Here is a 17355-nt window from a genome sequence, read left to right as displayed (position 1 = left end):
AGTTTTGAGGAGGGCTTTAAAGATGTGCAGCGAGGAGGTTTGCCGAATGTTCAGTGGGAGGTCATTCCAGAGAGAGGGACCAGCAACAGAAAAGGCTCGATCCCCTCTGAGCCTCAGTTTAGTTCTTGGTACTTCTAACAAAGACTGGTCCACAGACCTGAGGCGCCGGGCAGGTGTGTAGGGGCGGATGAGCTCAGAGAGGTAAGGTGGCGCGAGATTATTTAGAGATTTGAAAACAAAGAGGAGGATCTTGAAAATAACTCTACGATGAATGGGGAGCCAGTGAAGGGATGCCAGAGTAGGAGTTATATGCTCCCTCTTACGAGTACCAGTCAAGAGGCGAGCAGCGGCATTCTGGACCAGCTGAAGGTGCTTAATGGAGGACTGGCTGACTCCAAAGTACAGGGCATTGCAGTAATCCAGCCGGGATGTGACAAAGGCATGAATTACTGTCTCAAAGTGTTCATGTGAGAGGAGAGGTTTTATTTTGGCCAGCTGTCTAAGGTGAAAGAAGCTTGATTTAACAACGGCACCAATTTGCCGATCGAGTTTGAAATCACTGTCTAGTTTAAGGCCCAAGTTTGAGATCGTTGATTTCAGATAAGGAGACAGCGGGCCCAAGTCTACGGGATGGAATGTACAAGGGCCACTGGGACCAAACAATATCACCTCTGTCTAATTTTCGTTGAATTTCAAGAAGTTTTGTGCCATCCAGGTTTTGATTTCTTCCAGACAGGATAGGAGTGGCTTTAATGAGAAGGCGTCTTTCTTGCTCAGTGGGACATAATTTTAATTTTGGTTTTAATCACATACTTCTGTGTTGGTGTCAAAGCTGGGGTACGGTTTCATTCTCTCCTTCCTTTTTGCACACCAATGGTGTTTTAATTCCAGTCCTCCTTGCCTCATCCTCCCCTCCTATTGCCTCCTTACCTCTTGTCTTCCCCTACACCTCCTCCTTTGCCTCCATCGCTTGATTCGCTCTCTGTCACTCTGCTTTTTATAGCTATTTCTTACCAGAGCTCGGCAGCTACAAAAGCCTTTTCATGTTGCCACTATAATTACAGCCGACACACACACACACACACACACACACACACACACACAAACACACACACACACACACACACACACACACACACACACACACACACAGACGCAGACACACACTGAGGAGTGCACTAACAGCAGTGTGCATTTGTGTTTGCATGTGTGTGCATGCTCCACATGTTCTGTTATACACAAAAGGGTGAGCTATTTTTACCTCCAACACACCCCTCCAACCCCCGCCCGCCCCCTTCCTCCCCAACGCCCCCCTCTTCTCCCCCCCACCCATCCCTCTCTGCTGCTGCCAGCCACGTTTGCTATGCTGAGCACAGGCAGTATCCGTCGAGCCCCAACATCCCCCCATCCGCATGCTGAACTCACGGCGATGCAGGCTGCTCTTCCCTTCACCGCCCCTCACATCCAAGTGTGTTTTCGGGCACCTCTGAAAATTCTTCATGTCACAGCCAGATGCTGGTGCAGTCATCACAGCACCAGGATATACGCTAGCCACCAAGGAGATCGCTTGAAGCCTGCTTGCTCAGACTGAACTGCCTGATTATCAGGGTTGTTGCTGGCAGTGCATCCCAATGTTGCGGACCATATTTGAAGCGGAGTGTTCTCTCTCTCCCACAGAGGGGATCCTGGGAAAGGAACAGCCGCTGGAGGTTCTCAAGACGTCGGCACTCAACCACATCCCAACAGGTTGGACACCCATGCGTGCTTGTTTTTGTGTGATTGTACTTTATTTAGTCATCATCCTGTGCAACTCTGCAGTTTCATTTATGCATTAAAACAAATTGTCAGAAAAGAATGGCTGTTCTTTTCTGTTTGTTTTGTTATCTCATAATCATAATCGAGACCATTCTGGAAACATCCCCATCACGAAAGACGTTCAATTTCCTTTTGGAGGAAAAAAAATAATGTGACTGTTCGAGTGCACTGCATAATTTGCTACTTTTTAGCATTCTGCAGCTGAGCATCAAGCAGTCAGAGGGCAGTGAGCTTGTTGCTTTTCATTTTCAACTTGTCCCAAACCTCCTAGAGGCTTTTCACTTCCCTCTAAATGCTGCCAGGGGTACTTCCCGCCTGCTGCCAGTTAAGCTAATTAAATATTGAGACTCACTGGAATCACCTCTTAAAAAAAAATTCTCATCTCTGTTGTCTCTGATGTAAAGCTGAGCTTGGCAATGCTGGTCGTGCCTTCAACACTCTCCTGTCTATCTAAGTCAAATGTAGTTTCCTTGCTGATGCAAATCGAGGGTTTAGTATTTGTCAATTGGTCTTTGTTGTTTTGGATTACAAAGCAGGGGATCGCTGAAGCAACAAGGTAACAAAATATGGGGTGTTCACACGGCACACATTTGCATCGGTGCTGCACCAATGTATTTTGTTGCGATATATCTTACACCGGTGTAAATTTTGTGGAGAGTTCACACGTAAAGAGCTGCTTACTAAAGAGAAGCGTGTTAACCCTGGTGCAGCCCCACTTGCGTTCACACGACAGTTTCTGCCGACCGTGCAGTACGATAATAAAACCATAATAATACAGAAATAAAACATGCACATACTTTAAGTGTGCAGTAATCCCTCATTTATCGCGGTTAATGGGGACCTAAATCACCCGCGCTAAACGGAAATCCACGAAGTAGCGACACCTCCACGGGGTGGTTGTGAACACACAACAAAGGAACAAACTACACAAACAACTCCGAGACAGTCCAGGAAAGATGACGGAAGTACAACAGAGCACGAAAGCAACGCATTCTACCCGTATGTGATCAACTCTTCTCATGCATAGCGACTCTACCCCGGTAGCGTTCACATGTACCAGTTTATATCAGTGCTGCCTCGCAAACTAGCATTCCAGAGTAAATTTTTAAACCACCCCCTGAGCAGGGTTAAATTTGCTCCTGTTTAAGTTGTTTTCAGGGGCTACACCGGTATAACTTTGGACGTGTGAACACCCCTATTCATGTGATTTTTTTTTTCACCAAGTAATAATCTAACCAATCTAGGTCATTGTTTTAAATGCATTTGTGCGTTCTGTGGAGGTATAGATGGTTGTATGACGCTTGCGACAAGTTGGAACTCGCTTTTGGCAGAATGCTTCAGCTTGCCACGGCCTCTGCAAGGGTGTCATGATTAGATCAGACTTTGTTGCCTGGCTGTGACCAAGATGAGCTTTTCTTCAAGAGTTGCACTTGGATGAGGGAGCTAAACGACCATGTCAGCTTCTGGCCAGTGCAGCTCATTGGGGATGAAACACTTTAGGGTTTACTGATATATAGTCAAGTCAAGTCAACAGTATTTATAGAGCACTTTCAAACAGCCATCGCTGCATATAAAGTGCTGTACATGGAGCGATTTAACATACACAAAAAACAGTAAGACGAATCGGTAATAAAGGCGGTAGAAAGCACCAAACAGTAAAATCAAGAACAAATCTAAGTCATGCTGAGTCGAACACCAAAGAATACAAGTGAGTTTTGAGGAGTGCTTTAAAGATGGGCAGCGAGGAGGCTTGCCGAATGTTCAGTGGGAGGTCATTCCAGAGAGAGGGACCAGCAACAGAAAAGGCTCGATCCCCTCTGAGCCTCAGTTTAGTTCTTGATACTTCTAACAAAGACTGGTTCCACAGACATGAGGCGCCGGGCAGATCTGTAGGGGCGGATGAGCTCAGAGAGGTAAGGTGGCGCGAGATTATTCAGAGATTTGAAAACAAAGAGGAGGATCTTAACATTGTACTCGTGATTTTAACTGCTTGTTGTAAGGTGTCCTTGAGTTTCTAGAAAGGCGCCCACAAATAAAATGTATTATTATTATTATTATTATCTTGAAAATAACTCTAAAATGAATGGGGAGCCAGTGAAGGGATGCCAGAGTAGGAGTTATATGCTCCCTCTTACGAGTACCAGTCAAGAGGCGAGCAGCAGCATTCTGGACCAGCTGAAGGGGCTTAATGGAGGACTGCCTGACTCCAAAGTACAGGGCATTGCAGTAATCCAGCCGGGATGTGACAAAGGCATGAATTACTGTCTCAAAGTGTTCATGTGAGAGGAGAGGTTTTATTTTGGCCAGCTGTCTAAGGTGAAAGAAGCTTGATTTAACAACGGCACCAATTTGCCGATCGAGTTTGAAATCACTGTCCAGTTTAAGGCCCAAGTTTGAGACCGTTGAATTCAGATAAGGAGACAGGGGGCCCAAGTCTACAGGATGGAATGTACAAGGGCCACGGGGACCAAACAATATCTCCTCTGTCTTCTTTTCTTTGAATTTCAAGAAATTTTGTGCCATCCAGGTTTTGATTTCTTCCAGACAGGATAGGAGTGGCCTTAATGAGAAGGCGTCTTTCTTGCTCAGTGCGACATAGATCTGGCAGTCATCTGCATGGCAGTGGAAGGGAATACCATGTTTCCTTAAGATGGAACCCAATGAGAGCAGATACAGCGAGAACAGCAGAGGCCCCAGAATTGAGCCCTGTGGAACACCACATGACAAGGGAGCAGTGCGTGACTCAGAGCAGCCAAGGCTGACACAAAAGGTCCTGTCAGCTAGATAGGACCTAAACCACTCAAGAGCACTGCCGCCAATGCCCACCAAGTGCTGCAAACGAGTCAGCAGAATACTGTGATCCACTGTATCAAATGCTGCAGTTAAGTCCAATAAAACCAGACACACGTGGTCTCCAGAGTCATTTGCCAGGAGGATATCATTAGAAACGCGTAACAGTGCTGACTCCGTGCTATGCATCGTCTTGAAACCTGACTGGAAGACCTCCAAGATGTTATGTTCATCTAAGAAAAGTTTCAACTGCATGTGCACCACTTTTTCCAGAATTTTGGAAATGAAAGGCAGTTTGGAAATGGGCCTGTAACTTGACAGCACATCTGGATCTAGACCAGGTTTCTTGATCAAGGGTTGGACCACAGCATGTTTAAACTGTTGGGGAACTACACCAGAAGAAAGGCTGCTGTTGATGATATCCAAGACCGATGCACCAACACTCGGGAGAACCTCCTGAAAGAAGCGTGGGGGAAGAGAGTCGCAAGGGGAGCCAGATGGCTTCGTCTGGCGAACTACATCCTCCAAAAGCGCCAAGGACACAGTATCAAAAGAATTTAGTACAGCTGAACATGGAACATGGACAGAGGGGTCAGATGCGGTATTTGAAACCGGAGTCCTAGCTGTAGAGACCTTATCAATGAAATGAAAAACTGAAGGAATCTGTTGCACATCTCGGGTGAAGAATATATACGTCTCGGTTCTCGACCAATTCGGTTTTCAACCAAAAAAATTCAAGTTTCTTATGCCTCGGATGACAAACTAATTTTGGTTCTGGAACAAACTGAGCGCACTTGAATACACCATTTGACTCCTCTCGCCTTCCTTACATGAGGAAGTGACGCCTCCTCAGGTATACGAGGAGGTGACGCATCCTTGTGTCGCTTTCCATTGTGAGCAGACGTGTTCAATAAACGTTTTTTTTTTAAAGAGCGTGGTTTTCGAACAATTTCGGTTTTCAAATAGCCTTCTGAAACGGATTATAGACTAAAACTGAGGTTTGACTGTACATATACAGTGTATATATATATATATATATATATATATATATATATATATATATATATATATATATATATATATATGAAACATTCAAAAGCAAAACCATTCTCGATCGTATCATTGAAATGATACATTCAGCTGTGTTGAATTGCAGCAGTGTCTTTCTTTTGTAGAGTATTCCAGAAAGATGTTTTTTAGTGTGGAGAGAGCACGCATTTGGAGATTTTGCTCTAATTTTAAACTGATAAAGAGAAAAGTTCATTTCATTTTCTACATGGGAATTCTGTTTTGTGTGGTTTATTTATTTCTTTATTATATTATTTTCTTTTAATTTTAGTCACTGTAATTGGGATATCAACATTTGATGCCAATTCACCTCCAGTGCTCATCCAGCCCCACTCTCAGAGACCAATAAACAAGCTGCCTGCTGCCGTTATTCTCCATAGAGCAAAAACCTGTTCCAGGTAAAATGTCTGCCACATTTTACTAAACAGCTCCACTCGGCGCAGCATGGCATATATTCTGCTAATGAGTGTGAAGATACAGTGGTCAGACAGTGGGTACACACTAAAGACCTGATTTATTGACATCCCAAATCGCGGACGTTCAATTGCGTGTTCAGTCACTTTAACAGATTGTGCGCTTTGTTGGCAATAGACGCAAAAAGGGTGTTCTAAACTAAACTGCATGAGACGTGCACTGAACATTTAACAACAAATTAGATAAGCACAGCATTATCGGGGCCCGGCCTTCCTACAAATTGAAAAAAAAATCACGAGTAAGTGGGGACTTTTGCTCTGAAGGGATATGTTCCATAAGAAGGATTCGTCTCCAAAGAAAATTGTGGAGGTCAACTATAGACGTCATCGTCAAAGAGTGCGAGCCATTTTCAACATTTTAGATTAAGGATGTCGCGAACCGATCACGTGATCAGAAATCAGGGTCGATCATGTGATTTTCAGCCGATCTGGTATTGGGTGAAAGAGATCAGTTTTATTATTTTCAGAACATTTAAAGGTCACAAAGCGACAAAATAATCCAAATGTGCAAATATCTTGCCAAATACAACAATAATAGTTAAGTTTTATGTTTCACAATGTCCTGCTAGCTTGTTTAGAAGCACAAGTAAGCGGAAAGTTGCTCCGAAATAAGTCTGCCTTGCCCGATATGAAGAAGCCTCCTTGCTAAACGGCATCGCCAAAGAGTTGAGGGAGCTGATAGTACAACAGATAGGTTAGCGATTGACACATCCAAACGATATACTTCAAATAGAATTTTAACGAGTGTAAACAATTTAGTGACAAGCAAGCTTGTTCCCTCTTGGTTGCATTTAATGAAGTCGTAAATCAATCGTGTAATTTCTAGATCAGAGAAGTCATGCACACAGCCAATAACTATGTGTGGACTTGACATATTAGTCCGTAAATCACAATGTAAATGTTTGTTTAGCCTTTGATTACCGGTAATCAAATGTATCAAAATGTATCAAACAAAAACATCCCATGTTAATGCTGATATGGGCCATTCAACCAAATTGATGCCATTTTCGGGCAATTACATGAAAGGCATTTTTATTAAGTGTCCTGCACATTGATACGTTTTGTGTTTAAAGTTAACAGTCAATTCGCGTAAAATTTCACACCTATAGTGCCTGTATTTGCTAATTTTATGCTTAAAAACTCACTCAGAGTTAGTTTCAGGACAAACACTGGCATGATAAAACAAGTTCTGAGATGAGCCACTGCATATTGAAATGCTCAATATGTGTATCAGCAAATGTAGTGCTTACAGAGGAAAAAATATAGACCTTTGAGTTTATTTAAGAACAGTACTACAAGTCAGAATAAATTGTCAAGGTACGTAGATACTTAAAACCAAAGACTAAGAATCAGAGTCAGGTGCCCAAAAAGTATTATTGGGGCATTGCAATTTTAGATGGGTCGATAATTAAAATAAAAATAATAATATAACACACACGGAGGACTGACCAAATGTAATAGATTCGTGAAAAAATATGAAATTTGCCAAATCGTAACAAAAGAAGGCTTTGGCATGATGCCAGCAATGTACTCCTCTGACAATGCACAAGATGGACTGTGCTGAAATTGAGTGCGTTTTAGGGGTGACACCGAGTTAGTGTAGTAGATTAGCTTCCACATCTGCAATCAAGTTTGTTCCTGTTTTTTTTTTTTGCACATGCAAACCTTAATTAAATCAGGCCCAAAGAATCTCAAATCAAAGATGTCTGCTGTCTTGCATTGTCTGGGATAATTAGATCAGCAATCGCAGCCAGAAGAGTTGTGGAGTGCTCCTGAGGGGTCGTAAACATATTGTGGTTTGGAACATGGAATTGGCAGGACGGTACAGGGTGTGGGAGTGAGGATTGGAAGATTTCTCAAAGGGATTGGACTCAAGTTGGAAACTCCCTGAAAGAATTTTATGGTGAAATCAATTGATCACAGATTTTTTTTTCTTTTCAAAAATTAAGTCTCATACTGACATTAAGAATGATGAGGAAAAGCCACTGTTATTCAAGTCAAGTCAAGTCAAGTCAACAGTATTTATAGAGCACTTTCAAACAGCCATCACTGCATACAAAGTGCTGTACATGGAGCGATTTAACATATACAATAAACAGTAAGACGAATCAGTAATAAGTAATAAGTAATAAGGCGGTAGAAAGCACCAAGCAGTAAAACCAATAGCAAATCTAAGTCATGCTGAGTCAAACGCCAAAGAATACAAGTGAGTTTTGAGGAGGGCTTTAAAGATGGGCAGCGAGGAGGCTTGCCGAATGTTCAGTGGGAGGTCATTCCAGAGAGATGGACCAGCAACAGAAAAGGCTCGATCCCCTCTGAGCCTCAGTTTAGTTCTTGGTACGTCTAGCAAAGACTGGTCCACAGACCTGAGGCGCCGGGCAGGGGTGTAGGGGCGTATGAGCTCAGAGAGGTATGGTGGCGCGAGATTATTCAGAGATTTGAAAACAAAGAGGAGGATCTTAAAAATAATTCTAAAATGAATGGGGAGCCAGTGAAGGGATGCCAAAGTAGGAGTTATATGCTCCCTCTTACGAGTACCAGTCAAGAGGCGAGCAGCGGCATTCTGTACCAGCTGAAGGCGCTTGATGGAGGACTGGCTGACTCCAAAGTACAGGGCGTTGCAGTAATCGAGCCGGGATGTGACAAAGGCATGAATTACTGTCTCAAAGTGTTCATGTGAGAGGAAAGGTCTTATTTTGGCCAGCTGTCTATGGTGAAAGAAGCTGGATTTAACAACGGCACCAATTTGCCGATCGAGTTTGAAATCACTGTCCAGTTTAAGTCCCAAGTTTGAGACCGTTGATTTCAGATAAGGAGATAGGGGGCCCAAGTCTACAGGATGGAATGTACAAGGTCCACTGGGGCCAAACAATATCACCTCTGTCTTCTTTTCGTTGAACTTCAAGAAATTTTGTGCCATCCAGGTTTTGATTTCTTCCAGACAGGATAGGAGTGGCCTTAATGAGAAGGTGTCTTTCTTGCTCAGTGGGACATAGATCTGGCAGTCATCTGCATAGCAGTGGAAAGGAATACCATGTTTGCTTAAGATGGAACCCAATGGGAGCAGATACAGCGAGAACAGCAGAGGCCCCAGAATTGAGCCCTGTGGAACACCACATGACAGGGGAGCAGTGCGTGATTCAGAGCAGCCAAGGCTGACACAAAAGTCAGCTAACTCACTAACATATCAGTGGCACATTCACAGACATTAAAAGACAGGACTGGATTCATACAACAAAGACATGAACAACTTTTTTTGCATTAAAATACAGTGTCCGGGCAGCCCGGTGGTGGCCTTCCTGTGTGGAGTTTGCATGTTCTCCCCATGCCTGCGGGGGTTTTCTCCGGGATCTCCGATTTCCTTCCACATTCCAAAAACCTGTGCGATAGGTTAATAGAACACTCTAAATGTGTGAGTGTGAGCGCGAATGGTTGTTCGTCGATGTGTATCCTGCGATTGGCTGGCAATCAGTTCAAGGTGTCGCCCACCTACTTCCCGAAGACAGCTGGGATAGGCTCTGAAAATGAACGGATGAATACAGTGCCCTCAATAATTATTGGCAACCCTGGTTAAGATATGTTAAAAGCCTAAAAATAAATTCAATTTTAATTGCAGCAGCAGAGTCTGATACTGAAAATGGTAGAAATGTACAGAATCAAGATCCTCCCATGGTCAGCTCAGATCTCAACCCTATTGAAAATGTGTGGAGTGAGCTAAAGAAGAGAGTGCAGATGAGAGGACAAAGCTAAATAGATGATTCAGAGAGATTGTGCAAAGAGGAATAGTCGAAGATCCCTCTTTGTGGTTTCTCCCATCTTGTGAAATATTATGATTGGGTGCTGTTTTGTTGGCAAAAGAACGTTGTGCAAAATATCAGTGATACTAACAATTAGGTCACATGATTTGATGTAAAAAAAAAAATCTTCATGTGGGATTTTTTTTTTTGCCACTACCTGAATCAAAGGTTGGAGTTTCCTCTTTTAAAAAAGGTCCTATATTATTCAGAAAATAAGCTGTATGTTTTCGAATCTAAAGAACACGTTTTGACCACAGGGCTGCCAATAATTATCACGGGCACTGTATATCTCACTGGGTTCTACGGAATGGAAGTGCTTCGATGGCTCCATGCGGAACCATTTTGTGGTTGTCTATTTATTTGGGAAATGCGGGGAAATTTCCATGCCAGGAATTTGAGCTCGCTGTATTAAATCACTCAGAGTGGGTGAAAAGCGATGGACAGTACAGTATTGTCAACAGCACAATGATGACTACGAACAAGAGGCACGCCCAGATATAGTTGATTGCCCTTGTGAAGTGAACGTTGTGTTTAGAATCAATGGCGAGGGGAAGCCACACTGAGGGACGAGGTGTGTGGCTAAGTGTACTTGAGAGAAGTTAGTTCCTGGAAAAGCACACAGGGCTGCGTAATAAACCAACTGCATTCGCTGTGATATTACCGCTGGGGAAATGAAGCAGGAGAGAGGGAGAGAGAGATAGTGGCCTAGCAGGTTAAAGACGGCAAGAAGATGAACACGGACTGAAAATTGCCAGCCGTGGAACGCAATAAGGACGCTCGGATGAGCAGGAAAAAGGGAGTTCCCTCTCGGAAGCAAGATGGCGAAAAGGGAAAACACGGATGGATTATCGCATCTATGTGTTTCCGTGTGATGTGAGCATTTGTCAAGTATGCCTTACACGGTTCTTGACAAGGTTCTTGACATTTGTGTTCGGCTGAAAGCGGTTTGTGTTGTGCCAGGAACTCAGCACCCGCACAGGAACATTTTGTACAGCAAGAGAGCGAGCGTTGATGATGGCTTTGCATTAGCCAAGAGTGACCTGATGTTAATTGGCTTGCTGCTCCGCTTTTTAAAGTATTTTATAGATGAGAGGAGAGAAAGAAGAAAAACAAAATTACAGAAATTTAAACTAAGAAAGGTAAACTTTTCCTCCCACATTCCAAAAACATGCATGGCAGGCTGATTGAACACTCTAAATTGTCCCTAGGTGTGAGAGTGAGTGCGAATGGTTGTTCGTCTTTGTGTGCCCTGTGATTGGCTGGCAACCGATTCAGGGTGTCCCCCGCCTACTGCCCGGAGACAGCTGGGATAGGCTCCAGCACCCCCCGCGACCCTAGTGAGGATCAGGCGGTTAGGAAGATGAATGAATGAATGAATGAATGAAAGGTAAACTTTGTTTCTGTGTGTCTATGGACTGTGTTTTGTGAAACAACACGAAAACAGGTTTAGGTTGTCGATGACTACTTGTTAAAAAAATCTCTCCAGACTGCTAGAAATGAACAAAATTGTTGTTGCAGATGAGCATAAGTGGCCACCAGCATATGCATATGGTCACCAATAAGACCAGCAGAAAAGCACAACAAAACCAGAATTTGCTGGTGACTCCATATGGTGGTCGATTTTTATTTATTTATTTATTTATTTTTAAAGCAATGAATGGAAAGGATCAAATTTATAGTATCTTTGTTTTGGGGGTAGTTTTTTTCAGTGCAGATAGAAAGACATTTCCATACTACCAAGGCATTCTGGAGCAATATTTGCATTTCCGTTTCAGAAAGCTTGGTCTCAGACGCAAACTACTCAGAAGAGCCCTGTTCGAAATATTTTTGGATGTCTGTGGAAGGAGCTAAAAAAGCTTGGGACCGCTACATCCACTACAACGGCTTTCCTCTGCCCTTTATCTATGATCACGATATCTGGTTGGTTCGCCATTACCATCTTGTCAGTCTGGATCTGGAAGTCCCACATGATCTTCGCTCTGTCATTCTCCACCACCTTCGGAGGTGTTTCCCATTTTGACCTTGGGGTTTCCAGTCCATACTCCGCACAGATGTTTCGGTAGACTATGCCAGCCACCTGGTTATGGCGTTCCATGTAGGCTTTCCCTGCCAGCATCTTACACCCTGCAGTTATGTGTTGGATCGTCTCAGGTGCCTCTTTGCACAACCTACACCTTGGGTCTTGTCTGGTGTGATATATCTGGGCCTCGATGGCTCTGGTGCTCAAGGCCTGCTCCTGAGCAGCCAGTATGAGTGCCTCTGTGCTGTCCTTCAGCCCAGCCCTGTCTAGCCACTGATAGGACTTCTTGAGATCAGCCACTTCAGTTATGGTCCGGTGGTACATCCCGTGTAGGGGCTTGTCCTCCCATGATGGTCCCTCTTCCAGCGCCTCATCTTCTGTTCCCCATTGTCTGAGACATTCTCTGAGTACGTCATCCGTTGGAGCCTTCTCCTTGATGTATTCATGGAGCTTGGATGTTTCATCCTGGACAGTGGCTTTCACACTCACTAGTCCCCGGCCTCCTTCCTTTCGGCTTGATTACAGTCTCAGGGTGCTGGATTTGGGATGGAACCCTCCATGCATGGTTAGGAGCTTTCGGGTCTTAACGTCCGTGGTCTGAATCTCTTCCTTTGGCCACCTTATTATTCCTGCAGGGTATCTGATCACTGGCAGGGCATAGCTGTTTATTGCCCGGCTCTTATTCTTGCCATTGAGCTGGCTTCTTAGGACTTGCCTCACTCGCTGGAGGTATTTGGCCGTAGCCGCTTTCCTTGTTGCCAGTTCGAGGTTGCCATTGGCTTGTGGCAAGTACCAAGGTACTTGTAGCTGTCCTCAATGTCTGCTATTGTTCCTTCGGGGAGTGAGACCCCTTCAGTGCGGACTATCTCTCCTCTCTTATTCACCATCCGACTACATTTCTCAAGCCCGAATGACATCCCGATGTCGCTGCTGTAGATCCTGGTTGTGTGGATCAGGGAATCTATGTCCCTTTCGCTCTTAGCATACAGCTTTATGTCATCCATGTAGAGGAGGTGACTGATTGTAGCTCCATTTCTGAGGCGGTATCCATAGCCTGTCTTGGTGATTACTTGGCTTAGGGGGTTCAGTCCTATGCAGAACAGCAGTGGGGAGAGTGCATCACCTTGGTATATACCACATTTGATGGACACTTGGGTAAGTGGCTTGCCATTGGCTTCAAGTGTGGTTTTCCACATCCTCATCGAGTTCGCAACGAAGGCTCTTAGGGTCCTGTTCACCTTATACAACTCCAAGCATTCAGTGATCCATGTATGTGGCATCGAGTCATAGGCTTTCTTGTAATCAATCCAAGCTGTGCACAGGTTGGTACGTCGGGACCTGCAGTCGTGTGCGACTGTTCTGTCAACCAGGAGTTGAAAACTTTCATGAGTGGAAAACATGTATTAAATCTGTCACCTCTCATTTTTGCCTTTGCAGTAATCATTATGGCAGTGCCGGTTTTTAGCTCCCTTATAGACAAAAGCTACGCTTTTCTTACGCCTCATGAGCGTGACGCTCCGGTGGTCAGTCTCACTGACTGTATGCACACTAACAATGTCATATCTAATATGTTTTGCATATCTAATATGCATTCTTGCATTGTCTGGTATCAATTGATCAGCAATCAGAGTCAGAAGTGTTGTGGAAGCGCGCCCGGGGGCGCGTAAACTAATAGTGATTTGTTGCAGGGAAATGGCTCGACGGAATGTTGGGTGGGGGGTGAGAATTGGAAGATGCTGAAAGGGATTGGGATGAATTTGGAAACTTCCCGAAAAGAACTGTACAGTGAAATCAATTGCACTGATGTTTCTCTGAAAAAATCATTTTTCATACTGATGTTTCAGAAGTCTTAATGTTGTGGCTGGCCGGCTTATGGTGCACTGGTTTAGCAAGTCCTTCGTTATTGATGTCTGTCAGTCCTTAAATCTGGATGTACGATACGTTGGGCCTCATGTCTCTTCTTGTCTGTCTCAACAGTGGATATCAATTCAGCACTGCCGATGCGCCTCCCGCCTGCCGCCATCCCCATGGACCTGCACATGGACCATCAGCAACAGGTGTCCCCTCTGTCCCCACCCCGCCAGCAGGCCAGCGGGGTTGTCGTCTCCGCTCCTGTACGCGAACAACAGCTGCAACAGGAGTTGCTTAGCCTGAAGCAGAAGCAGCAAATCCAGAGACAGATTCTAATCGCTGAGTTCCAAAGGCAGCATGAGCAGCTTTCACGTCAGCACGAGGCCCAGCTCCAGGAACACATAAAGGTAAATCATCATTATTTACCACACTTACATTGGCTCTTTAACTCTCTTTGAGTAGAAGAGAGCAAGTCATTTTGGCTCTGTGCACTCTAATGGGGATGGAAAATGTGTGCAAACTGTTGGTGGGCCGTTGTAGTAAAGTATATTTCTGTTAAGATGCTGAGAATTTGAGGCGAGACTCCATATGAGAACTCCACATGGCAGACATCAAGCTCACTGGACTGGAAAGCAAATCTAGATCAGCACACCCACACTCACTGCCGCTCTCCTGTGGGGCTGAGATGTCTGAAAAGTATTCCTGAGCTCATTTAGCAATAGAACTAACATTACACTTGTAATGTGCTCCTAAAGCTGAATAAAATGATCCATCATAGCGATCACATCAGCTAGTGTGTGTCTTTCTCTCTCTGCCCACTCTCCTTGCTTTTATTTTCTTTCCACTGTATCGTCTTTCCTTCCTCCATTACTGTTTTATGTTTCCCGTTTTCCCTTTCCTTATTATCATACTGTCTAGATTTTCCTTAGTCTGTCTCTTATTTCATCCTCTCCTTTTCTCAATTCCTTCCTTTGTTCCTCCTAGTGTCTCCTTTTTTCCCCATGTATTCCATTTTGGAGGCAGCATGGCTCAGTGGTTGGCGGTTTGATCCCCGGCCATTGCAACCATGTCAAAGTGTCCTTGAGCAAGATACTATGCCCCCAGTTGCTCCTGGTGCTGCATCACCAGTAAGCGAATGAGGTAACTGTGTGAAGCGCTTTGATTAACCGAGGTAGAAAAGCGCTATACAAGTGACAGCCCATTTACCATTTTCTTCCACTTTCCTTCTTGAGGGATGGGCAATGTTGATGGGAGGTCCTTCCGCTTCTGGTAGGGCTGCGAGATCACTCGAATGGAAGCCAGTAACGCACAGCCACTGCCAGGGAGGCCGTCCTTAATTAGCCCCATTCACTGTGTACACACACACACACACAGACACACACGCACACCGGCAGCCAGCCATTCAAGCATTCACTTGCACTCAGATGTCTGCAAACACATGATTATAAACATTTACATTTTCACAGGCAGATGGTGGGAAATAGCTCAGGTTTTGGCTTTTCGCACGAGTCCCACCTCACCTTCCTGTCACCCTCAACCAGTAATTTATCCACAGACTCATTTCCTGCTTTTGGTATGTCCCTGCTGCTTTGTGGGGTCCGGTAATAAATCCTGAAGTCAGTTCCACGTGACTGACAGCCTTAGGCCATCTGCAGCCGTGTTTTCGAACATTTAGTGAGCCAAGGGGCATATTTTACATTTGGAAAATCTCACAGCCCGTCACCTAACAAGAATGTCAGGAAATATAGAAATTAGCCAACTAAGATTTTGATGATGTCATAGACAGAGGAATAAAGACACATTAGTTGGAGTAAATCATTTTTGGCCCATTTAAGTGAATTTGGGGTTTGTTTGTTTTTGCCTGCCTGATGACTTCTCGAGGCACACGTGTAGCAAACTGTAAATTTTGGTTTGTTTATATATGTTTATATTATGCTGCCTTCCTCCTCTTATCTGGAGTGATCACAATGGTTTGTTCAATACCTGACTCTATTCAGTTATTCGTTTTTGAGCGTTTCTAAATGTTTCAGAAGCCTGACAGACATACTTATCTGGGATGACAACTAAAACATACCACATGTACAATGTGGAAGAGGAAAAAATGCACAGTTGACAACAAAACTGAAGTTTTACAAAACTGAAGTTTTGCAAACGCACAAAGGCCTTCTCTCTTTGGGTCTTTGCTAATTTGGACATTGCGGGTTTTTTTTTTTTTAATTCTTGCAGCAACAACAAGAGCTGCTGGCAATCAAGCACCAACAGGAGCTTTTGGAGCATCAGAGGAAAATGGAAAACCATCGTCTTGAGCAAGAGCTTGAGAAGCAGCAGCGTGAACAGAAGTTGCAGCTGCTGAAGAACAAGGAAAGAGGGCAAGAAAGTAAGTTCCCCTGACCACAAGCCAGCCCTGTCCTGTTACAGATGAATGTACACTGTGGAACTGTCACTATCAAATATTTTTAGAATTGATTATTCGATCATGAGGTCTGTAGCATTTCAGAAAATATTAAAAAAATGCTTTTCGTTTCTTATTCCAAAGTAGTAGATAGTTGCAAATGTTGTCTTTTGATTCAACAAAAAAGGCAATCCATCTGTTTTCACAAAGGACTACAGAAATCTGATAATATTAACTGATGAGAGGCTGAAATCCGATGATTCGGACAATTTTAAGGTAGACAACGGTTCGAAACGACAAATTAATTACAAAAGTACTCTTGGTACGCCAGTTTCCTCCTACTTTCCAGTGTACTGAATATTTATTTGGTAAAAAAGACTAAACCGCTGATCAACCACTTTGACTCTCCCTCAATTAAGTAAAGAGATTTCCTGGTTTCGAAGGTGACTGGTACTGAAATGATTAATCGATTGATTAAAAAGATTTTGCCATTTAAAGTAGCATATGAAATATGGTATAGGTGAGGAAATCAAACAAATACTGTCCAGCAAAACTGTAAGTGCGCAATGCATGTTTCCATTTCCGTGTATGTTAGTTTTCCATTTTACTTGGAGATACTGCTAACTCTATGTGGTCCAGGAGCTGTCTAAGTCGGTGGCCTTGGCGCGAGACAAGTCTCGTTATTAATGCTGGCTGCTGTAAGTGGACTCCTGCTTGAGCACCGTTTGCACTCAGTATCACTGGAAAGGGATGGCGGCTGTATTAGAGTGTGTTGTGTTAAAGTTGGCAGTCTGCTCACACTTTCTAGCACGCAATTTTCTTACCCAGTTTGTTGATGTAACGCATAATGGATAGCTTATTTGGTCCACAGGTGCTGTGGCAAGTACAGAGGTAAAGATGCGTCTCCAGGAGTTTGTCCTCAACAAAAAAAAGGCCCTGGCCCAGCGGAGCCTCAACCAGGGCGGCCCCCCCAACGATGCTCCCTACTGGTATAGGTAAGGTGACAGCACAGTTTGAATGAATATACAGTGGGTATAAAAAAAAAACTTGTCAACTGCCTTGTTTTTGTGATATAAAAAATGGACACGAAGATAACTCATTTCAGAGCCCGTTCCATCATGAATGTTCATTAAAAAAATCATTGACAGG

At 44.0% G+C, this 17355-nt stretch overlaps 1 protein-coding gene across 2 annotated transcripts in view; it reads left to right on the top strand.

Annotated features, from left to right (window-relative positions):
• The window catches only part of LOC127595420 (histone deacetylase 4-like), a 72493-nt gene that overhangs the window by 33153 nt on the left and 21985 nt on the right, over positions 1-17355 (top strand). The window contains exons 3-6 of one of the 2 annotated variants that reach the window (XM_052056895.1): positions 1678-1746; positions 13941-14221; positions 16041-16191; positions 17078-17201. In XM_052056895.1, coding sequence (XP_051912855.1) covers positions 1678-1746; positions 13941-14221; positions 16041-16191; positions 17078-17201 — 625 coding nt within the window. Of the gene's footprint in view, positions 1-1361; positions 1747-13940; positions 14222-16040; positions 16192-17077; positions 17202-17355 lie in introns of those variants that run through there. The other variant, XM_052056894.1, reaches the window with a different exon arrangement.

The sequence above is a fragment of the Hippocampus zosterae genome, chromosome 2 (assembly GCF_025434085.1).
Source record: "Hippocampus zosterae strain Florida chromosome 2, ASM2543408v3, whole genome shotgun sequence".
NCBI lineage: Eukaryota > Metazoa > Chordata > Actinopteri > Syngnathiformes > Syngnathidae > Hippocampus > Hippocampus zosterae.
This window is presented reverse-complemented; position numbering and strand designations above follow the sequence as displayed.